The sequence below is a fragment of the Oncorhynchus kisutch genome, unplaced genomic scaffold (genome assembly GCF_002021735.2).
Source record: "Oncorhynchus kisutch isolate 150728-3 unplaced genomic scaffold, Okis_V2 Okis09a-Okis19a_hom, whole genome shotgun sequence".
Classification (NCBI taxonomy): Eukaryota; Metazoa; Chordata; class Actinopteri; order Salmoniformes; family Salmonidae; genus Oncorhynchus; species Oncorhynchus kisutch.
Window position 1 is genome coordinate 5,797,894 of NW_022261985.1, and position 23,650 is coordinate 5,821,543.

The window sequence follows — 23,650 nt, forward strand, 5'->3', positions numbered from 1 at the left end:
TACAGGGTACCTACCTAACCCTAACCTCCAGAGTCATGTTCTTCCTGCTACAGGGTAGCTATGTGGTGCCTCACCACATCTTTCCCACCTCACTAAAAGCGTCCGCATGCTTCCCATCCAGAACAGTTTGTGCATATATTATAAAGACTTTTATTATGAAGACATATATTATAAAGACTTTATTATGAAGACATATATTATAAAGACTTTTATTATGAAGACATATATTATAAAGACTTTTATTATGAAGACATATATTATAAAGACTTTTATTATGAAGACATATATTATAAAGACTTTTATTATGAAGACATATATTATAAAGACTTTTATTATGAAGACATATATTATAAAGACTTTTATTATGAAGACTTTTTGTTTTTGTTCTCTGTTTGTTTGTGCACACATTTCTTCTCGAGGCAAGCCCAAAGTCGCTAGCCCAAAGTCGCTAGCCCAAAGTCGCTAGCCCAAAGTCGCTAGCCCAAAGTCGCTAGCCCAAAGTCGCTAGCTCAAAGTCGGTAGCCCAAAGTTGCTAGTCCCTTCGTCTGCTCCAGCCCAGTTCAGCTAGGCTCCAGCCCAGTTCAGCTAGGCTCCAGCCCAGTTCAGCTAGTCTCCAGCCCAGTTCAGCTTGTCTCCAGCCCTGTTCAACTAGGCTCCAGCCCAGTTCAGCTAGGCTCCAGCCCAGTTCAGCTTGTCTCCAGCCCAGTTCAGCTTGTCTCCAGCCCAGTTCAGCTAGGCTCCAGCCCGTTCAGCTAGCTCCGCCCAGTTCAGCTAGGCTCCAGCCCAGTTCAGCTTGGCTCCAGCCCAGTTCAGCTTGGCTCCAGCCCAGTTCAGCTTGGCTCCAGCCCAGTTCAGCTTGGCTCCAGCCCAGTTCAGCTAGGCTCCAGCCCAGTTCAGCTAGGCTCCAGCCCAGTTCAGCTAGGCTCCAGCCCAGTTCAGCTAGGCTCCAGCCCAGTTCAGCTAGGCTCCAGCCCAGTTCAGCTAGGCTCCAGCCAGTTCAGCTTGGCTCCAGCCCAGTTCAGCTAGGCTCCAGTCGAACCAAACATGTGGAAGGCTTAAGTCTCACCGTATTCCTTCTCCACCATTACTTCAGTGTGTTGTTGGTCTCTGCTTGTGTAGACATGAGTACCTTACCTTTCTCTGGCTGTGGTTGGTCATGGGGAAATTCCAGCCCTCAACCTGGCACTGTGTGTTAGATAGTAAGTTCACACACACACACACACACACACACACACACACACACACACACACACACACACACACACACACACACACACACACACACACACACACACACACACACACACACACACACACACACACACACACACACACACACACACACACACACACACACACATCTATATATATAAATAGTTTCAATATAAACTATTGACAGGAAGTCCAGTAGAAAATGGAGAATATCCCACATACATAGAGTGTATAACTCTGTCTGTCTCTCTCTCTCTCAATTCAATTCAATTCAAGGGCTTTATTGGCATGGGAAACATGTGTTAACATTGCCAAAGCAAGTGAGGTAGACAACATACAAAGTGATCTCTCTCTCTCTCTCTCTCTCTCTCTCTCTCTCTCTCTCTCTCTCTCTCTCTCTCTCTCAGCCTCTCTCTCTCTCTCTCTCTCTCTCTCTCTGTCTCTCTCTCTCTCTCTCTCTGTCTCTCTCTCTGTCTCTCTCTCTCCCTCTCTCTCTCTCTCAGCCTCTCTCTCTCTCTCTCTCTCTCTCTCTCTATTCTATTCTATTCAATTCAAGGGCTTTATTGGCATGGGAAACATGTGTTAACATTGCCAAAGCATGTGAGGAGGATAATATATAAAGTGAATATATAAAGTGAAATAAACAATAAAAATTAACAGTAAACATCACACAAACAGAAGTTTCAAAACAATAAAGACATTACAAATGTCATATTATATATATATATATACAGTGTTTTAACAATGTACAAATGGTAAAGGACACAAGATAAAATAAATAAGCATAAATATGGGTTGTATTTACAATGGTGTGTGTTCTTCACTGGTTGCCCTTTTCTCGTGGCAACAGGTCACAAATCTTGCTGCTGTGATGGCACACTGTGGAATTTCACCCAGTAGATATGGGAGTTTATCAAAATTGGATTTGTTTTCGAATTCTTTGTGGATCTGTGTAATCTGAGGGAAATATGTCTCTCTAATATGGTCATACATTGGGCAGGAGGTTAGGAAGTGCAGCTCAGTTTCCACCTCATTTTGTGGGCAGTGAGCACATAGTCTGTCTTCTCTTGAGAGCCATGTCTGCCTACAACGGCCTTTCTCAATAGCAAGGCTATGCTCACTGAGTCTGTACATAGTCAAAGCTTTCCTTAAGTTTGGGTCAGTCACAGTGGTCAGGTATTCTGCCGCTGTGTACTCTCTGTGTAGGGCCAAATAGCATTCTAGTGTGCTCTGTTTTTTTGTTAATTCTTTCCAATGTGTCAAGTAATTATCTTTTTGTTTTCTCATGATTTGGTCGGTTCTAATTGTGTTGCTGTCCTGGGGCTCCGTGGGGTGTGTTTGTGTTTGTGAACAGAGCCCCAGGACCAGCTTGCTTAGGGGACTCTTCTCCAGGTTCATCTCTCTGTAGGTGATGGCTTTGTTGTGGAAGGTTTGGGAATCGCTTCCTTTTAAGTGGTTATAGAATTTAACGGCTCTTTTCTGGATTTTGATAATTAGTGGGTATCGGCCTAATTCTGCTCTGCATGCATTATTTGGTGTTCTACGTTGTACACGGAGGAATTTGCAGAATTCTGCGTGCAGAGTCTCAATTTGGTGTTTGTCCCATTTTGTGAAGTCTTGGTTGGTGAGCTGACCCCAGACCTCACAACCATAAAGGGCAATGGGCTCTATGACTGATTCAAGTATTTTTAGCCAAATCCTAATTGGTATGTTGAAATTTATGTTCCTTTTGTGGAATAGAAGGCCCTTCTTGCCTTGTCTCTCAGATCGTTCACAGCTTTGTGGAAGTTACCTGTGGCGCTGATCTCTCTCTCTCCCTCTCTCTCTCCCTCTCTCTCCCTCTCCCTCTCTCCCACTCTCCCTCTCTCCCACTCTCCCACTCTCCCTCTCTCCCTCTCTCCAGTGGCTGCTGCAGCGTTATTCTTCACCATTCCCCAGCCCCACAGTATCCCGACCACAGAGGTGTTTGGGGCGATATGGCTGATGCTGTTACTGGGGACAGTGCACTGCCAGATCGTCTCCACACGCACCCCCAAACCCACCAGCAGCAGCAGCTCTGGCAAGAGAAGAAGGTGGGGAGAAGAGAGGGAGGGAGGGAGAGAGAGAGGGAGGGAGCGTGAGAGAGGGGAGAGGGAGGGATGGGGTAGGGAGAGAAGAGGGGGGGGTGGGGATGGAGGGATGAAGAGGGAGGGAGAAGGGGAGAGGGAGGGATGGAGAAGGGGAGAGGGAGGGATGAGGAGGGAGGGAGGGAGAAGGGGAGAGGGAGGGAGAGGGAGGGATGAGGAGGGGAGAGGGAGGGAGGGAGAGGGAGGGAGGGAGAAGGGGGGAGGGAGGGATGAGGAGGGGAGAGGGAGGGAGGGAGAAGGGGAGAGGGAGAGGGAGGGAGGGAGAAGGGGGGAGGGAGGGATGAGGGGGAGAGGGAGGGATGGAGAAGGGGAGAGGGAGGGATGAGGAGGGAGGGATGGAGAAGGGGAGAGGGAGGGATGAGGAGGGAGGGATGGAGAAGGGGAGAGGGAGGGATGGAGAAGGAGGGATGGAGAAGGGGAGAGGGAGTGAGGAGGGAGGGAGGGAGAAGGGGAGAGGGAGGGAGAAGGGGAGAGGGAGGGAGAAGGGGAGAGGGAGGGATGAGGAGGGAGAGAAAGGGAGAGGGAGGGATGAGGAGGGGAGAAAGGGAGAGGGAGGGAGGGGGGAGAGGGAGAGGGAGGGAGGGAGAAGGGTGGGAGAGGGAGGGAGGGATGAGGAGGGAGGAAGAAGGGGAGAGAGATTGGGTAAAGGGGGTTAAAGTGTAGATAATGTATCCACCTCTGTGTTGTTTTAGTGTTTGATGTGCTTCCTGCTCTGAGATAAACCTGAATGACTACTGTTTTAAAAGGCCTCTGTCTGACACACTCTACAGGTCAGTTCCCCAGACACTGGTCAGAGTGGGGGGGTTCCATCAGACTGTGTGTGTTGAACCATGGTTCCCCCACTCTCTTCTGATCAGGGAACTGCCCCCACATACACTTCCTGTCCCATTGTTGATTTTTTAAAGGCTGTGATTTCCTGCCAGAGGGTAGCAGCTCGTAAATTTGTGCTAGGTTGCATAACGCCATTAGCCTTTTTCTAGATCTGTTGGTGCTCTTGGCAAGATGCCACAAACAGATCTGGGACCAGGCTGTATTACCACAATAGCTAGCTATTCCCAAAACCCACTACCTTTGGCTTGCACAGTACTGACCATTTTCAGCCTTCTGGAAGAAAATGTATCCGTGCCACACAGTCTGGGAATGAAGTGGATGTAACTGTTCGTCCTCATCTCACAGTACAGAGGTGTTCACTCACTCAGACTCCAGATGTTACTGTTCGTCCTCATCTCACAGTACAGTGGTGTTCACTCACCCAGATGTTACTGTTCGTCCTCATCTCACAGTACAGAGGTGTTCACTCACTCAGATGTTACTGTTCGCCCTCATCTCACAGTACAGAGGTGTTCACTCACTCAGATGTTACTGTTCGACCTCATCTCACAGTACAGAGGTGTTCACTCACTCAGATGTTACTGTTCGACCTCATCTCACAGTACAGAGGTGTTCACTCACTCAGACTCCAGATGTTTCTGTTCGTCCTCATCTCACAGTACAGAGGTGTTCACTCACTCAGATGTTACTGTTCGACCTCATCTCACAGTACAGAGGTGTTCACTCACTCAGATGTTACTGTTCGACCTCATCTCACAGTACAGAGGTGTTCACTCACTCAGACTCCAGATGTTACTGTTCGCCCTCATCTCACAGTACAGGGGTGTTCACTCACTCAGATGTTACTGTTTGTCCTCATCTCACAGTACAGAGGTGTTCACTCACTCAGATGTTACTGTTCGACCTCATCTCACAGTACAGAGGTGTTCACTCACTCAGACTCCAGATGTTTCTGTTCGTCCTCATCTCACAGTACAGAGGTGTTCACTCACTCAGATGTTACTGTTCGACCTCATCTCACAGTACAGAGGTGTTCACTCACTCAGATGTTACTGTTCGACCTCATCTCACAGTACAGAGGTGTTCACTCACTCAGATGTTACTGTTCGACCTCATCTCACAGTACAGAGGTGTTCACTCACTCAGACTCCAGATGTTACTGTTCGCCCTCATCTCACAGTACAGGGGTGTTCACTCACTCAGATGTTACTGTTTGTCCTCATCTCACAGTACAGAGGTGTTCACTCACTCAGACTCCAGATGTTACTGTTCGTCCTCATCTCACAGTACAGAGGTGTTCACTCACTCAGACTCCAGATGTGGTCAGGAACCACCAGACGACTTTCTCCTGAATAATTTTGCACGCCCAATTTTTCCGTTTTTGATTTGTTAAAAAGGTTTGAAATACCCAATAAATGTCGTTCCACTTCATGATTGTGTCCCACTTGTTGTTGATTCTTCACAAAAAAATACAGTTTTATATCTTTATGTTTGAAGCCTGAAATGTGGCAAAAGGTCGCAAAGTTCAAGGGGGCCGAGTACTTTCGCAATGCACTGTATATATATATATATATACATACTGCTCAAAAAACTAAAGGGAACACTAAAATAACACATCCTAGATCTGAATGAATGAAATATTCTTATTAAATACTTTTTTCTTTACATAGTTGAATGTGCTGACAACAAAATCACACAAAAATGATCAATGGAAATCAAATGTATCAACCCATTGGAGGTCTGGATTTGGAGACACTCAAAATGAAAGTGGAAAACCACACTACAGGCTGATCCAACTTTGATGTAATGTCCTTATTAAAACAAGTCAAACTACTGTTGGTGGATGGAGCGAGACATGATGTCCCAGATGTGCTCAATTGGATTCAGGTCTGGGGAACGGGCGGGCCAGTCCATAGCATCAATGCCTTCCTCTTGCAGGAACTGCTGACACACTCCAGCCACATGAGGTCTAGCATTGTTTTGCATTAGGAGGAACCCAGGGCCAAACGCACCAGCATATGGTCTCACAGGGGGTCTGAGGATCTCATCTCGGTACCTAATGGCAGTCAGGCTACCTCTGGCGAGCACATGGAGGGCTGTGCGGCCCCCCAAAGAAATGCCACCCCACACCATGACTGACCCACCGCCAAACCGGTCATGCTGGAGGATGTTGCAGGCAGCAGAATGTTCTCCACGGTGTCTCCAGACTCTGTCACGTCTGTCGCATGTGCTCAGTGTGAACCTGCTTTCATCTGTGAAGAGCACAGGGCGCCAGTGGCGAATTTGCCAAACTTGGTATTCTCTGGCAAATGCCAAAACGTCCTGCACGGTGTTGGGCTGTAAGCACAACCCCCACCTGTGGACGTCGGTGACTGGAGACTCTCACCTCGGGAAATGGTGTCCAAACAGCCTGATCTAAGCGGGCTGTTAGCTGTCAGTCAGACAGTTGATACCGTCCTCTTCTTGTAGGAGTAGATTAACCATTCAAGCAGATCTCTCTATCTTCACGTTGTCGTTGATGATGATGATGGCTCTCCTAGTCTAATCCCAGTAAATCCAATACTAGTCAATAATAGTCATATCTCCATTTATTGTTTATTGTGAGAACACAGTCCAATCTACCGCATTACTATCAATATTAGTCGCTCTGACAGCTGGATATTAGTCAATGTTTTTGCTTCGATCATTCCTGACCATACCTGATGTAGTAGACACCTCTGCCAGTGAACCAACCATACCTGATGTAGTAGACACCTCTGTCAGTGAACCAACCATACCTGATGTAGTAGACACCTCTGCCAGTGAACCAACCATACCTGATGTAGTAGACACCTCTGTCAGTGAACCAACCATACCTGATGTAGTAGACACAACCCTACCTGATGTAGTAGACACCTCTGCCAATGAACCAACCATACCTGATGTAGTAGACACCTCTGTCAGTGAACCAACCATACCTGATGTAGTAGACACAACCATACCTGATGTAGTAGACACCTCTGTCAGTGAACCAACCATACCTTATGTAGTAGACACCTCTGCCAGTGAACCAACCATACCTGATGTAGTAGACACAACCATACCTGATGTAGTAGACACCTCTGCCAATGAATCAACCATACCTGATGTAGTAGACACCTCTGCCAATGAACCAACCATACCTGATGTAGTAGACACCTCTGCCAGTGAACCAACCATACCTGATGTAGTAGACACAACCATACCTGATGTAGTAGACACCTCTGCCAATGAACCAACCATACCTGATGTAGTAGACACCTCTGTCAGTGAACCAACCATACCTGATGTAGTAGACACCTCTGCCAGTGAACCAACCATACCTGATGTAGTAGACACCTCTGCCAGTGAATCAACCATACCTGATCTAGTAGACACTTCTGCCAGTGAACCAACCATACCTGATGTAGTAGACACCTCTGCCAGTGAACCAACCATACCTGATGTAGTAGACACCTCTGCCAGTGAACCAACCATACCTGATGTAGTAGACACCTCTGTCAGTGAACCAACCATACCTGATGTAGTAGACACCTCTGCCAGTGAACCAACCATACCTGATGTAGTAGACACCTCTGTCAGTAAACCAACCATACCTGATGTAGTAGACACCTCTGCCAGTGAACCAACCATACCTGATGTAGTAGACACCTCTGTCAGTGAACCAACCATACCTGATGTAGTAGACACCTCTGTCAGTGAACCAACCATACTTGATGTAGTAGACACAACCATGCCTGATGTAGTAGACACCTCTGTCAGTGAACCAACCATACCTGATGTAGTAGACACCTCTGTCAGTGAACCAACCATACCTGATGTAGTAGACACAACCATACCTGATGTAGTAGACACCTCTGTCAGTGAACCAACCATACCTGATGTAGTAGACACCTCTGCCAGTGAACCAACCATACCTGATGTAGTAGACACCTCTGCCAGTGAATCAACCATACCTGATCTAGTAGACACTTCTGCCAGTGAACCAACCATACCTGATGTAGTAGACACCTCTGCCAGTGAACCAACCATACCTGATGTAGTAGACACCTCTGCCAGTGAACCAACCATACCTGATGTAGTAGACACCTCTGTCAGTGAACCAACCATACCTGATGTAGTAGACACCTGTCAGTGAACCAACCATACCTGATGTAGTAGACACCTCTGCCAGTGAACCAACCATACCTGATGTAGTAGACACCTCTGTCAGTAAACCAACCATACCTGATGTAGTAGACACCTCTGCCAGTGAACCAACCATACCTGATGTAGTAGACACCTCTGTCAGTGAACCAACCATACCTGATGTAGTAGACACCTCTGCCAGTGAACCAACCATACCTGATGTAGTAGACACCTCTGTCAGTGAACCAACCATACCTGATGTAGTAGACACCTCTGTCAGTGAACCAACCATACCTGATGTAGTAGACACCTCTGTCAGTGAACCAACCATACCTGATGTAGTAGACACCTCTGCCAGTGAACCAACCATACCTGATGTAGTAGACACCTCTGTCAGTGAACCAACCATACCTGATGTAGTAGACACCTCTGTCAGTGAACCAACCATACCTGATGTAGTAGACACCTCTGCCAGTGAACCAACCATACCTGATGTAGTAGACACCTCTGTCAGTGAACCAACCATACCTGATGTAGTAGACACCTCTGCCAGTGAACCAACCATACCTGATGTAGTAGACACCTCTGTCAGTGAACCAACCATACCTGATGTAGTAGACACCTCTGTCAGTGAACCAACCATACCTGATGTAGTAGACACCTCTGCCAGTGAACCAACCATACCTGATGTAGTAGACACCTCTGTCAGTGAACCAACCGTTTTCATTCATTTTCTAGCTTCCTCCTTGTGATTTTTAAAAATAAATAAATGAAAAAGGGTATTATTTTAATGATTTTATTTTCTTCAATCACAACAACAGTGATTTGTGTCTGGACCTCTCTCTCTCTCTAAGTACTCTTTCTTATTGATCTGGACCAAAGGCGTCTAAGGAAGGCAGCTCACTTGGATGTACATAGGGAAGGAGATGGCTCTAGCACCACTGATAACACCCGGGAGGGCGGCCCACACTGCCACGGTGCCGCCACCGGCTCACCTTACAGCCTGTGCATCGCTCTCTTCAGAGATTTCTGGCATGATATCTGTAAAGCGCGGTGTGTATTTTTCCCTCCCGTGAGGTTACTAAAGAACCCTCTCTCTCTCTCTCTCTGGTATAGCTGCAACATCCCTTGGATTCCACCCGGATTCTGATCCATAATAAAAGGCCCTTTCTATTGTATGAGAGAACGGAGTCCTGTACACTACCGTTCCAAAGTTTGGGGTCACTTAGAAATGTCCTTGTTTTTGAAAGAAAAGCACATTTTGTTTTTGTCCATTTTAAAATAACATCAAATTGATCAGAAATACAGTGTAGACATTGTTCATGTTGTAAATGACTGTTGTAGCTGGAAACGGCAGATTTGTAATGGAATATCTACATAGGCGTACAGAGGCCCATTATCAGCAACCATCACTCCTGTGTTCCAATGGCACGTTGTGTTAGCTAATCCAAGTTTATCATTTTAAAAGGCTAATTGATCATTAGAAAACCTATTTGCATTTATGTCAGCACAGCTGAAAAATGTTTTCTGATTAAAGAAGCAATAAGACTGGACTTCTTTAGACTAGTTGAGTATCTGGAGCATCAGCATTTGTGGGTTTACAGGCTGTAAATGGCCAGTAACAAAGAACTTTCTTCTGAATCTCGTCAGTCTATTCTTGTTCTGAGAAAAGAAGGCTTTTCCGTGCGGGAAATTGCCAAGAAACTGAAGATCTCGTACAACGCTGTGTACTACTCCCTTCACAGAACAGCGCAAACTGGCTCTAACCAGAATAGAACGAGGAGTGGGAGTAGTACACAGCGTTGTGAGGAGTGGGAGGTGCACAACTGAGCAAGAGGACAAGTACATTAGTGTCTAGTTTGAGAAACAGATGACTCACAAGTCCTCGACTGGCAGCTTCATTAAATAGTCACCAGTCTCAACGTCAACAGTGAAGAGGCGACTCCGAGATGCTGGCCTTCTAGGCAGAGTTCCTCTGTCCAGTCTCAACGTCAACAGTGAAGAGGAGACTCCGGGATTCTGGCCTTCTAGGCGGAGTTCCTCTGTCCAGTCTCAACGTCGGGGCGACTCCGGGATTCTGGCCTTCTAGGCAGAGTTGCAAAGAAAAAGCCATATCTCAGACTGGCCAATAAAAAGAAAAGATTAAGATGGGCAAAAGAACACAGACACTGGACAGAGGAACTCTGCCTAGAAGGCCAGCATCCCAGAGTCGCCTCTTCACTGTTGACGTTGAGACTGGACAGAGGAACTCTGCCTAGAAGGCCAGCATCCCGGAGTCGCCTCTTCACTGTTGAGACTGGTGTTTTGCGGGTACTATTTAATGAAGCTGCCAGTCGAGGACTTGTGAGTCATCTGTTTCTCGAACTAGACACTCTAATGTAATAACAACATAATCAATCAAGACCCACAAAATCAACTTTAACCCTACAGGAACACAGGAGTGATGGTTGCTGATAACGGGCCTCTGTACGCCTATGTAGATATTCCATTACAAATTTGCCGTTTCCATCTACAACAGTCATTTACAACATGAACAATGTCTCCACTGTATTTCTGATCAATTTCATGTTATTTTAATGGACAAAAAAAAAACTGCTTTTCTTTCAATAACAAGGACATTTCTATGTGACCCCAAACTTTGGAACGGTAGTGTACATAGTAAATATATGTTTCTGAAAATCATTCTTCCCACTATATGATAAACATGATCTGGTAAGGTCATTATTTGGCTGAGATGAGAAGGTATTAAACAGTGATATTTTAACTGGACACACACAGAGGAGATCCATATTTAAATGCTTTTCCACGGCAGCTTGATTATTAACTATGTGAAAGGAGAGGTCTGTCTTCCATATTTGTTATCATTTTTCTGTGTGGAAAAAGGGATTTTGCAGCTTTGTTTTTTCTTTTGTTGTTGCCAACGTTACGGCTCGTTCAACTATTCAAGCTATGGCCAAGAGAAGCACGGAGGAAACGATGTCGAAGCATAAACATCAGTAAAGGCTTTATAGTTGTTAAAAGGGATCCGTTTTCGAGTCTTTCAATCTAGAAACAGTATTAAAAATCCAACCTTTTCACACCAGAAATCTAATGGTCACTGACAGTCATCCCAATCCCAAATCCTATTCAAATCAACTCTATTTGAATTCTGCTTAGTAGCACCAGTAACCCTTCCCTTTTAGAACTTAGTTTCTCTGCTCCCATGCCATGGCTTCAATTAGTACCAACTTGATCCAAGTGATTCTGTCTTGTTCTGATTTCTGCATGCTGGATGGACTTGGGACTGTCTGCCTGTCCCGTCTCTCCACCTCTACCGCCTCCCCCTTTAACCTCCCCCCTCCATCTCTCCCCCCAGGTCGAAGAAGTCCAAGCTGTCCATAGACAAGTCCACAGAGACAGATAATGGCTATGTGTCTCTGGATGGGAGGATAACCTGTAAGAGTAGTGAGGAGGGGCTACAGCTCCATGATGGAGGGTCTCACCACTGTGACCTGCTGCTGAGGTCAGACGAGACGTGTTGGACCGCACCCCCTCCTCTCAACACACTGCTGCTGCCCCCCGTCGCCAAGGTAAACACCAAGGTAACAGACACATTTATACACACACACACCACCACGCAACACACTGCTACTTCCCCCCGTCACCAAGGTAAACAACAAGGTAACAGACACATTTATACACACACACACACCACCACGCAACACACTGCTACTTCCCCCCGTCACCAAGGTAAACAACAAGGTAACAGACACATTTATACACACACACACCACGCAACACACTGCTACTTCCCCCCCGTCACCAAGGTAAACAACAAGGTAACAGACACATTTATACACACACACACCACCACGCAACACACTGCTACTGCCCCCCGTCGCCAAGGTAAACAACAAGGTAACAGACACATTTATACACACACACACACACCACCACGCAACACACTGCTACTTCCCCCCCGTCACCAAGGTAAACAACAAGGTAACAGACACATTTATACACACACACACACCACCACGCAACACACTGCTACTTCCCCCCGTCACCAAGGTAAACAACAAGGTAACAGACACATTTATACACACACACACCACGCAACACACTGCTACTTCCCCCCCGTCACCAAGGTAAACAACAAGGTAACAGACACATTTATACACACACACACCACCACGCAACACACTGCTACTGCCCCCCGTCGCCAAGGTAAACAACAAGGTAACAGACACATTTATACACACACACACACACCACCACGCAACACAATGCTACTTCCCCCCGTCGCCAAGGTAAACAACAAGGTAACAGACACATTTATACACACACACACACCACCACGCAACACACTGCTACTTCCCCCCCGTCACCAAGGTAAACAACAAGGTAACAGACACATTTATACACACACACACACCACCACGCAACACACTGCTACTTCCCCCCCCGTCACCAAGGTAAATCACATACACTTGGTTAGCAGATGTTATTGTGAGTGTAGCGAAATGGTTGTGCTTCTAGATCTGACAGTGCAGCAGTATCTAACAGGTAATATCTAACAATTCCACAACAAAACCTAATATCTAACAAATTCCACAACAAAACCTAATACACACAATCTTGTAAAGGAATGAGATAATAGTATATAAATATATGGATGAGCAGTGACAGAACGGCTAAGATGCAATAGATACTGAAGAAAAGGTAGTGAAGAATACAGTATATACATATGAGATGAGTAATGTGAGATATGGAAACATTCTTAAAGTGACATTATTAAAGTGACTAGTGTTCAGTTTATTAAAGTGGCCAATGATTTCAAGTCTGTATGTTGGCAGCAGCCTCTCTGTGCTAGTGATGGCTATTTAACAATCTGATGGCCTTGAGATAAAAGCTGTTTTTCAATCTCTCTGTCCCAGCTTTGATGTACCTGTACTGACCTCACTTTCTGGATGGGAGCAGGGTGAACAGGCAGTGGCTCGGGTGGTTGTTGTCCTTGATGATCTTTATGGCCTTCCTGTGAAATTGGGTTTTGTAGGTGTCCTGTGGGCCAGGTAGTTTGCTCCCAGTGATGCGTTGTGCAGACCTCACCACCCTCTGGAGAGCCCTGCGTTTGTGGGCGGTGCAGTTGCCGTACCAGGCTTTCCACCTTCTCCACTGCTGTCCCGTCGATGTGGTTAGGGGTGTGTTCCCTTTGCTGTTTCCTGAAGTCCACAATCATCTCTTTTGTTTTGCTGACATTGAGAGAGAGGTTATTTTCCTGACACCACACTCCGAGGGCCCTCACCTCCTCCTTGTAGGCCATCTCGTCATTGGTAATCAAGCCTACCACTGTAGGCGTGCATGGCCTCGCAGTCATGGGTGAACAGGGAGTACAGGAGAGGGCTCAGAAAGCACCGTTGTGGGGCCCCAGTGTTGAGGATCAGCGGAGTGGAGATGTTGTTTCCTACCTTCACCACCTGGTCCAGTACCCAGTTGCACAGGGCGGGGTCGAGACTCAGGGTCTCAAGCTTAAGGACGAGTTTGGAGGGTACTATGGTGTTGAATGCTGAGCTGTAATCAATAAACAGCATTCCTACATAAGTATTCCTCTTGTCCAGATGGGTTAGGGCAGTGTGCAGTGTGATGGCGATTGCATTGTCCGTGGACCTATTGGAGCGGTAAGCAAATTGAAGTGGGTCAAATGTAACAGGTAGGGTGGAGGTGATATGGTCCTTGACTAGTCTCTCAAAGCACTTCATAATGACGAAAGTGAGTGCTACGGGGCGGTAGTCGATTAGCTCAGTTACCTTAGCTGTCTTGGGAACAGGAACAATGGTGGCCATCTTGAAGCATGTGGGGACAGCTGACTGGGATAGGGATTGATTGAATATGTCCGTAAACACACCAGCCAGCTGGTCTGCGCATGCTCTGAGGAGGCGGTAAGGGATGCCGTCTGGGCAGGCAGCCTTGCGAGGGTTAACACATTTAAATGTTTTACTCACGTCGGCCACGGAGAAGGAGAGCCCACAGTCTTTGGTAGCGGGCTGTGTCGGTGGCACTGTATTGTCCTCAAAGCGCGCAAAGAAGTTGTTTAATTTGTCTGGAAGCAAGATGTCGATGTCCGCGACGGGGCTGGTTTTCTTTTTGTAATCCATGATTGTCTGTAGACCCTGCCACATACGTCTCGTGTTTGAGCCGTTGAATTGCGATTCCACTTTGTCTCTATACTGACGCTTTGCTTGTTTGATTGCCTTACGGAGGGAATAACTACACTGTTTGTATTGGCCGTGTTTCCAGTTGCCTTGCCATGATTAAATGCGGGGGTACGTGCTTTCAGCAGCGAATGCTGCTATCAATCCACGGTTTCTGGTTAGGGAAAGTTTCAGTCACAGTCGGTACAACATCTCCTATACACTTCCTTATAAACTCGCTCACCGAGTCAGCGTATACTTCAATGTTATTGTCTGAGGCTACCCGGAACATATCCCAGTCCACGTGATCGAAGCAATCTTGAAGCTGGAATCCGATTGGTCAGACCAGCGTTGGATAGACCTATGCACGGGCACTTCCTGTTTTAGTTTCTGCCTATAGGAGGGGAGCAACAAGATGGAGTCATGGTCAGATTTGCCAAAAGGAGGACAGGGCCTTGTACGCATTGCGGAAGTTATAGTAGCAATGGTCGAGCGTGTTACTCGCTCATGTACTGCAATCGATATGCTGATAGAGTATAGGTAGCCTTGTTCTCAAATTAGCTTTGTTAAAATCCACAGCTACAGTAAATGCAGCCTCAGGATATATGGTTTCCAGTTTGCATAAAGTCCAGTGAAGTTCCCTGATGGCTGTCTTGGTATCCACTTTGCGGGGGGATATACACGGCTGTGACGATAACCGAGGAGAGTTCTCTTGGGAGATAATACGGTCGGCATTTGATTGTGAGGAATTCTAAGTCAGGGGAACAAAAGGACTTGAGTTCTTGTATGTTGATACAATTACACCATGAGTCGTTAATCATGAAACATACACCCCCGCCCTTCTTCTTACTGGAGAGATGTTGATTCCTGTTGGCGCGATGCACTGAAAATACCGTTTGCTGTACGGACAGCTAGCCATGTTTTCTTGAAACAGAGTATGTTACAATCCCGGATATCTCTTTGGAAAGCAGCTCTTGCCCTGATTTCGTCTTCTTCGTTAACTAGGGACTGGACATTAGCGAGTAATGTACTCGGAAGCGTTGGGTGGTGTGCGCGCATCTGAAGCCTCACTAGAAGACCGCTCCGGCACCCTCTCCTCCGACGGCGTTGTTTTGGGTCGGCCTCTGGAATCAGTTCAAATGCCCTGGGAGGTGCAGACAAAGGATCTGCTTTGGGAAAGTCGTATTCCTGGCTGTAGTGCTGGTTGTGCTGGTAAGTTGACGTCTCTCTGATATCCAATAGTTCTTCCTGGCTGTATGTAATAACACTTAAGGTTTTCTGGGCTAATAATGTAAGAAATAATACTTTAGAAAAACAAAATAGTGCACAGTTTCCTAAGGACTAAAAACGAAGCTGCCATCTCTATCGGCGCCATCTTGCTGAGGTAAACAACAAGGTAACACACACACCACCACCGCCACACAACACACTGCTACTGCTCTCCGTCAGCAGGTAAACAAGGTAGCTAATACACACACACACACACCTGTCCTGAAACAGGTGAGTTTAACCATGTATAAACAGACTATACACTCGCTAGTCTGTAGTCTGAAAGTAGGAATCTGTCTTCCTCCCAGGAGACCCAGAGCCGTGGTGTGGGTGTGGAGAACATGTCTGATGAGGCGTCTAGTGAGGAGGATCCTGAAGCGTCCTACACCGCCATCCGTAGGGGCGTAGAGCGCGTCAGCAGCGACTGCACGTTGCGCAACAGGAAACCACATCACTACAAGAAACACTACGCCATCAACACTGAGGTGGGTGACCTCCACACTACCCAGGTTGGTCACACTCACACAGAGACATGCACAGCGACACACACATACATACAGTACATACTGTACATCATACACACACACACTTACATACAGTACATACTGTACATCATACACACACACACACACACACACACTTACATACAGTACATACTGTACATCATACACACACACACACACTTACATACAGTACATACTGTACATCATACACACACACACACTTGCATACAGTACATACATACACACACACTTGCACACACACACATACATACATACATACAGTGGGGCAAAAAAGTATTTAGTCAGCCACCAATTGTGCAAGTTCTCCCACTTAAAAAGATGAGAGGCCTGTAATTTTCATCATAGGTACAATTCAACTATGAAAGCCAAAATGAGAAAAAAAATCCAGAAAATCACATTGTAGGATTTCTAATGAATTTATTAGCAAATTATGGTGGAAAATAAGTATTTGGTCAATAACAAAAGTTTCTCAATACTTTGTTATATACCCTTTGTTGGGAATGACAGAGGTCAAATGTTTTCTGTAAGTCTTCACAAGGTTTTCACACACTGTTGCTGGTATTTTGGCCCATTCCTCCATGCAGATCTCCTCTAGAGCAGTGATGTTTTGGGGCTGTTGCTGGGCAACACGGACTTTCAACTCCCTCCAAAGATTTTCTATGGGGTTGAGATCTGGAGACTTGCTAGGCCTCTCCAGGACCTTGAAATGCTTCTTACGAAGCCACTCCTTCGTTGCCCGGGTGGTGTGTTTGGGATTATTGTCATGCTGAAAGACCCAGCCACGTTTCTTCTTCAATGCCCTTGCTGATGGAAGGAGGTTTTCACTCAAAATCTCATGGCCCCATTCAAATCAGGAAGAAGCCACTGCTCCAAAACCACCATAAAAAAGCCAGACTACAATTTGCAACTGCACATGGGGACAAAGATCGTACTTCTTGAGAAAAAGCGTGTTCAAGCAAGGAGGCCTACAAACCTGACTCAGTTACACCAGCTCTGTCAGGAGGAATGGGCCAAAATTCACCCAACTTATTGTGGGAAGCTTGTGGAAGGCTACCCGAAACGTTTGACGCAAGTGAAACAATTTAAAGGCAATGCTACCAAATACTAATTGAGTATATGTAAACTTCTGACCCACTGGGAATGTGAAATAAAAGCTGAAATAAATCATTCTCTCTACTATTATTCTGACATTTCACATTCTTAAAATAAAGTGGTGATCCTAACTGACCTAAGACAGGGACTTTTTACTACGATTAAATGTCAGGAATTGTGACCAACTGAGTTTAAATGTATTTGGCTAAGGTGTATGTAAACTTCCGACTTCAACTGTACATACATACACACACACACACAGTTCATAGACACGCTCTCAACGTGTGGGTACACTTAGCTACATCACACACACATTTCCACCCCCTACACACACACACTCACCCCCCCCTCTCTCTAGGAGACTCCTAAGTCCGGTACCAGCTGTAGTTCTCGATGCTCCAGCCTGCGGACCCAGGACTCAGAGAGCACCAGACACGAGTCAGAGACAGAGGACCTGCTGTGGGAGGACTTCTTGCACTGTGCTGAGTGTCGCTCCTCGTGTACCAGCGAGACAGAGGGAGAGGGAGCTGCAGTCTGCCCTGCTACCAAGAAGGAGTACAGAGATGACCCCTTTCACCAGGTGGGTTAGAGGTCAAAGGTTAGGAGTTAGGGTTAGACGTGTGATGTTAGGGTTTGACAGAGGGAGAGGGAGCTGCAGTCTGCCCTGCTACCAAGAAGGAGTACAGAGATGACCCCTTTCACCTGGTGGGTTAGAGGTCAAAGGTTAGGAGTTAGGGTTAGACGTGTGATGTTAGGGTTTGACAGAGGGAGAGGGAGCTGCAGTCTGCCCTGCTACCAAGGAGAACAGAGATGACCCTTTCACCCTGTTTATCAGGGGTTAGAGATCGAAGGTCAAAGGTTAGAGAAGGAGGGGGTAAGTGTGGGACTGAACTTGCAATAAAATGGTTGCAACATTAATTAAGAGGTTTTGGTGGTAGCGTGAATGTTCCTATTTATCTGATTTTGTTGTCACTGTGTGTTCTGACGTAACCGTGGTAACAGTGGTCATATTGACCTTGTCAATGAGGATGATCAGCCTCAAACCCTCAGCGTGTAACGGTAGTTATTGTGTTGATCTAGTTGTGTCCTCTACAGGGTCATACGTGGCTACACAGCACCAACCCAGGTCTGGAGCGGGTCAGTGCCATCGTCTGGGAGGGGAACGACTGTAAGAAGGCTGACATGTCTGTCCTGGAGATCAGCGGTATGATCATGAACAGGGTGAGTAACAGCCAGGGCCTTGATACTGTTGTCAGGGATGACATCTGGTGTGGACTGTAACGCTTTACAATGGAAGACTGGGAACACACCTCCTTCAGCCACCTGGGGGAGTTTTCTCAACTAGAATGGTAGTGAATGCAGATTGGACTCCATGATATTGGAAGGCACCTATATATGTATATATTATATATACCACGTTTCTCTCAGATCACTTTACATTCTCTATAACTTAGACCAATGACATGAAAGATATAGGTAACGGCTGTCTCTCTCCTGTCTCTTTATCTCTTTCCCTCCCTCTCTCTCTCTCCATCTCTCCTCGCCTCTCCCTTTATCTCTTTCCCTCCCTCTCTCTCTCCATCTCTCCTCGCCTCCCCCTTTATCTCTTTCCCTCCCTCTCTCTCTCCATCTCTCCTCGCCTCCCCCTTTCCCTCCCTCTCTCCATCTCTCCTCGCCTCCCCCTTTATCTCTTTCCCTCCCTCTCTCTCTCCATCTCTCCTCGCCTCTCCCTTTATCTCTTTCCCTCCCTCTCTCTCTCCATCTCTCCTCGCCTCCCCCTTTATCTCTTTCCCTCCCTCTCTCTCTCCATCTCTCCTCGCCTCCCCCTTTATCTCTTTCCCTCCCTCTCTCTCTCCATCTCTCCTCGCCTCCCCCTTTATCTCTTTCCCTCCCTCTCTCTCTCCATCTCTCCTCGCCTCTCCCTTTATCTCTTTCCCTCCCTCTCTCTCTCCATCTCTCCTCGCCTCTCCCTTTATCTCTTTCCCTCCCTCTCTCTCTCCATCTCTCCTCGCCTCTCCCTTTATCTCTCCTCACTTCCATTGCTCCCTCTCTCCATCTCTCCTCCCCTCTCCCTCCATCCATCTCTCCCTCCTGTCTCTTTATCTCTTCTTCTCTCCATCTCTACCTTCCTCCAGGTCAACCTGTACACCCCAGGTATTGGCTACCAGGTCTTTGGTAACCTGGTGTCAGTGACTCTGGGCCTGACGCCCTTCGCCTATAGGCTGTCTCAGTACAAGGACCTGGAACAGCTGACACAGCTGACACAGCTCTCAGCCAATGAGCTCATCTCTGTGGCGTTTGGCTCCTCCTCTGACATCATGGTGATCACCATGGTAACGCTCAGCTTCATGGTGCGCGTCTGTCTCATCTGGCTCTTCTTCTTCCTGCTCAGCGTGGCCGAGAGGACATACAAACAGGTGTGTGTGTGTGTTTTCCAGGTTCTGTCATCTTAATTACAGATCAATATTGACCATTGATTGTTACATGAAGACATTTTATTTCTAAAGGTCTCATCACTTACACGTATAGTGTGTGTGTGTGTGTGTTGGACCTGACAGAGGCTGCTATTTGCCAAGCTGTTTGGTCACCTGACGTCGGCACGGCGAGCCAGGAAGTCGGAGGTGCCTCACTTCCGTCTGAAGAAAGTCCAGAACATTAAGATGTGGCTCTCTCTGCGCTCATATCTCAAGGTGTGTTCTATGTTCTCCTACTGGTTGTTGTTCCATCATGCCTACCTGAACCTCCCCTCTGTGTCCATGAGATGTGTTGTTGTTCCATCATGCCTACCTGAACCTCCCCTCTGTGTCTGAGGAGATGTGTTGTTGTTCCATCATGCCTACCTGAACTTCCCCTCTGTGTCTGAGGAGATGTGTTGATGTTCCATCATGCCTACCTGAACCTCCCCTCTGTGTCTATGAGGAGATGTGTTGTTGTTCCATCATGCCTACCTGAACCTCCCCTCTGTGTCCATGAGGAGATGTGTTGTGTGTGTGATAGACGTGGGTGGATAAATGTGTTTGTCCAACTAAAGTATTAAAATGTGTGTTACAGAGAAGGGGTCCTCAGCGGTCGGTGGATGTGATCGTGTCCTCTGCCTTCCTCCTCACCCTCTCCGTAGTCTTCATCTGCTGTGCTCAGGTCAGCGTGAGTCACCATTCTCAGCCTGCTACAGTCCTTGTCTGTTATGCTCTAATACAGTTGGTAACGGTGTGAATGCTGTTTCACCTGTTTGTCTGTTTGAGTGGGACGAGCGTTTAAACAAGCTCTTCTCTCCTCCTCCCTGTAGTTGCTCCATATCCACCACACCTTCCTGGAGTGTCACTATAACTGGGAGCTGGTGATCTGGTGTTCCTCTCTGTCTCTCTTCCTGCTCCGCTTTGTTACCCTGGGCTCAGAGACCAGCAAGAAGTATAGCAACACCTCCATCTTACTGACAGAACAGGTAGACAGGCTCAGAGACCAGCAACACCTCCATCTTACTGACAGAACAGGTAGACAGGCTCAGAGACCAGCAACACCTCCATCTTACTGACAGAACAGGTAGACAGGCTCAGAGACCAGCAACACCTCCATCTTACTGACAGAACAAGTAGACAGGCATGGAGGGAGGTACACACGCAACTGGTATCCTTATAGCAAGACTTTGGAAGCTCGCCAGTTAATACTGAGGAAGAACTAGCAGATGTACCACACTTGCTAACTTGTGTAGTTACATAGGAACACACATTTTAAGTGACAAAAGGTTCATCCATTTTGAATGTTATATTGTTTTTTGTGCACCTCATTTCAATGTTTTCATTGGCGTTCAAGCAGGCCGGTAAAAGTAGCACCGTGATAAAGTCGCTCTCACTACACTGGAAGTTAATAGGAATATGACTTTTAGATCGCGAAAACATCTATCATACATGTCAGATTTCAATACTGGCCTATGTTAACTTGGGAGGATGTCTTCTCTCGAATGAGCCATTGATCATATTTTTGCTATATTTCTACCTTGAGAAATGTGTCATTTAATGCAGGGTCTAGCATATTTGTCTACCTCTTTAGTCCAGGGTGCATTGCATGGCAGAGATAGAAGATATTATAACGCCCCACCCAGCAGACCGTCGACCAATCGCGTTCACGTTGTCATGCTGCGTAACGCGGTTGCTAAACTAATCGCGTATTTGTCGAGAAACGTACCTATTCTCCACGATTCCAAATGTATACGATATTACAGATGGCAAGTTAATTCTCTCACATCTTGGAAAATATTTGTAATGTTGTACTTATTGTTGACGAAATTCGTGCTGATTTCGGGGTTTTGAGATAGCGCCCAGTAGACTCATTCACTCCTTGAAGGAGAGTGCTCCTTGTCCCAGAATCACCCAGAATGCATCGCATTGACATAGCACAGGCAATGTTTCCCATCTCCTCAAAAGTATATCTGCCGTTGCGAATGTTAGACTCCATCTGCAGATTAAACATGGTGAGATTGTAGGCGAGTTTAAAGCTAACTGGCTACTTTACATGCTGATATTGTCTTTGGTATAAATTGTGTGTTTGCTTGCTATATAGCCAGCCAGCCCATGGAGAGAGCATTGCATTGTGGATCTTGTAGTCAACTTGAGCTGCAACAGATTTCCACAACTATTTTCGATGTTGCCACCAACCTTATTATAACGCCAAAATGAAACATTGATTCACAATAATATTCTCACATGTTAGTGTTATTTAACACTGTAAATGAAAGGAATGAGTGGTTTGGAGGATATTTCCTTTAAGGCTCAACTTCTATTGACTAACTGTTTTCACCAGATTAATCTGTACCTGAAGATGGAGAAGAAACCAAACAAGAAGGAGGATTTGACATTGGTCAACAACGTACTGAAGCTGGCCACCAAGCTATTGAAGGTACGGCAAGCTCCATCTCTATTGGTTCTCTCTCTCTTTCTCATCTTATCTCCATTATTAATCTCTCCATCTCCCCCTCCATTTCTCCCCCTCCTACCTCCTCTCACTCCCCAGGAGTTGGATGCTCCGTTCAGGCTGTATGGTCTGACGATGAACCCTCTGCTCTACAACATCACCCAGGTGGTCATCCTGTCTGCTGTGTCTGGGGTCATCAGTGACCTACTGGGCTTCAACCTGAAGGTAACACGTGTGTGTGTGTGTGTGTGTGTGTGTGTGTGTGTGTGTGGTACTAGTACTTATACACCAGTTTATTTGAAATGGAGTAGATTTGTTGAGTGTGTAGACATCAGTATGAAGGAAGAACTTACCACACGTTTCTGTCCTCAGCTCTGGAAGATCAAATCATGACAGTAAGCTGATCAGGTCACAGCTGGCTCTGGAAGATGTGATACATTCTCTCACCACACAGGGGCGCTGTTGTCCTTTCGCTCACGGACTGACTGGGCTTCCCTGTAACTATGGTCTGACGGACAAACAGCCCCATTCTCAGAATAACGGAGTGCTTACATTTCACTTGTGCAATTCAAGATATATTTATTTTACCCTTTCAGTATTTTTAAATTTTTGTTGTTGTTGAAAAAGTTACAAAATGTTATTTTAAGCTATACAAGGTTTTGTGTTCTCAGAGGGATGGGATCAAAACACACACAGCAAGATGACAATTCAGTTAAAAAGGTAAAAGAGTTCCATCCCTTCAGACTAGTAAGGACAATGTGCATTATAATGCAGCTGTTTAGTTTGTTGACTGTGACAGAAACACAGTCATTTCACTGTGAGAACTGCAACGAGTAGTTGTTTCCGATCATAGACGGACTGTAATAATAATAATAATAATGTGTTTTAAAGCCTACATACACACAAACAGGTTGTACTTTCTGGTCAATTCCATGTAGGCTTTTTTGTTGTTGCTTTTGACGACAACAACAGTACACCAAAGTTCAGAATAGATGAACAATGTTTCTGTGTGTTTGGCGTTTCTAATGATAAGCTAAGTGACGGCTGTAGTGGAGAGATAGAGGCAGGATAAAACACAACACATCACTCAAATGATTGGTGAGAAAATAGGTGAGGTACTGTACTGGCTAGATGGGAGGTACTGTACTGGCTAGATGGGATGTACTGTACTGTCCTGGCTGGATGGGAGGTACTGTACTGTCCTGGCTGGATGGGAGGTACTGTACTGTACTGGCTAGATGGGAGGTACTGTACTGTCCTGGCTAGATGGGAGGTACTGTACTGTACTGGCTAGATGGGAGGTACTGTACTGTACTGGCTAGATGGGAGGTACTGTACTGGCTAGATGGGAGGTACTGTACTGGCTAGATGG

At 46.4% G+C, this 23,650-nt stretch overlaps 2 protein-coding genes across 31 annotated transcripts in view; both read left to right on the forward strand.

Moving 5' to 3' along the window:
• Positions 1-23,650, forward strand: part of LOC109887454 (putative homeodomain transcription factor 2) — a 106,608-nt gene that overhangs the window by 79,709 nt on the left and 3,249 nt on the right. For 16 of the 30 annotated variants that reach the window (XM_031815561.1, XM_031815565.1, XM_031815568.1 and 13 more), the window contains exons 6-18: positions 3,116-3,284; positions 9,198-9,368; positions 11,671-11,896; positions 16,063-16,263; positions 17,729-17,950; positions 18,451-18,591; positions 19,506-19,787; positions 19,929-20,060; positions 20,422-20,514; positions 20,657-20,812; positions 22,168-22,263; positions 22,378-22,503; positions 22,651-23,421. In XM_031815561.1, the coding sequence (XP_031671421.1) occupies positions 3,116-3,284; positions 9,198-9,368; positions 11,671-11,896; positions 16,063-16,263; positions 17,729-17,950; positions 18,451-18,591; positions 19,506-19,787; positions 19,929-20,060; positions 20,422-20,514; positions 20,657-20,812; positions 22,168-22,263; positions 22,378-22,503; positions 22,651-22,671 (2,036 nt within the window). In that variant the 3' untranslated portion in view covers positions 22,672-23,421. Of the gene's footprint in view, positions 1-3,115; positions 3,285-9,197; positions 9,369-11,670; positions 11,897-16,062; positions 16,264-17,728; positions 17,951-18,450; positions 18,592-19,505; positions 19,788-19,928; positions 20,061-20,421; positions 20,515-20,656; positions 20,813-22,167; positions 22,264-22,377; positions 22,504-22,650; positions 23,529-23,607; positions 23,639-23,650 lie in introns of those variants that run through there. The other 14 variants (XM_031815578.1, XM_031815563.1, XM_031815581.1 and 11 more) reach the window with 14 other exon arrangements.
• On the forward strand, positions 3,922-5,604 carry LOC116360612 (uncharacterized). Its single transcript, XM_031815591.1, has 2 exons — positions 3,922-5,249; positions 5,300-5,604. The coding sequence occupies exons 1-2, from the start codon at positions 4,545-4,547 to the stop codon at positions 5,519-5,521; spliced, it is 927 nt and encodes a 308-aa protein (XP_031671451.1). The 5' UTR covers positions 3,922-4,544; the 3' UTR covers positions 5,522-5,604.

Excerpts from the sequence above, each read along its gene's own strand:
- LOC116360612 (XM_031815591.1), top strand. The coding sequence starts at position 4,545 with ATGTTACTGTTCGTCCTCATCTCACAGTACAGTGGTGTTCACTCACCC. Across the intron at positions 5,250-5,299 it reads CCTCATCTCACAGTACAGAG|GTGTTCACTCACTCAGACTC; the intron begins GTGTTCACTCAC and ends CACAGTACAGAG.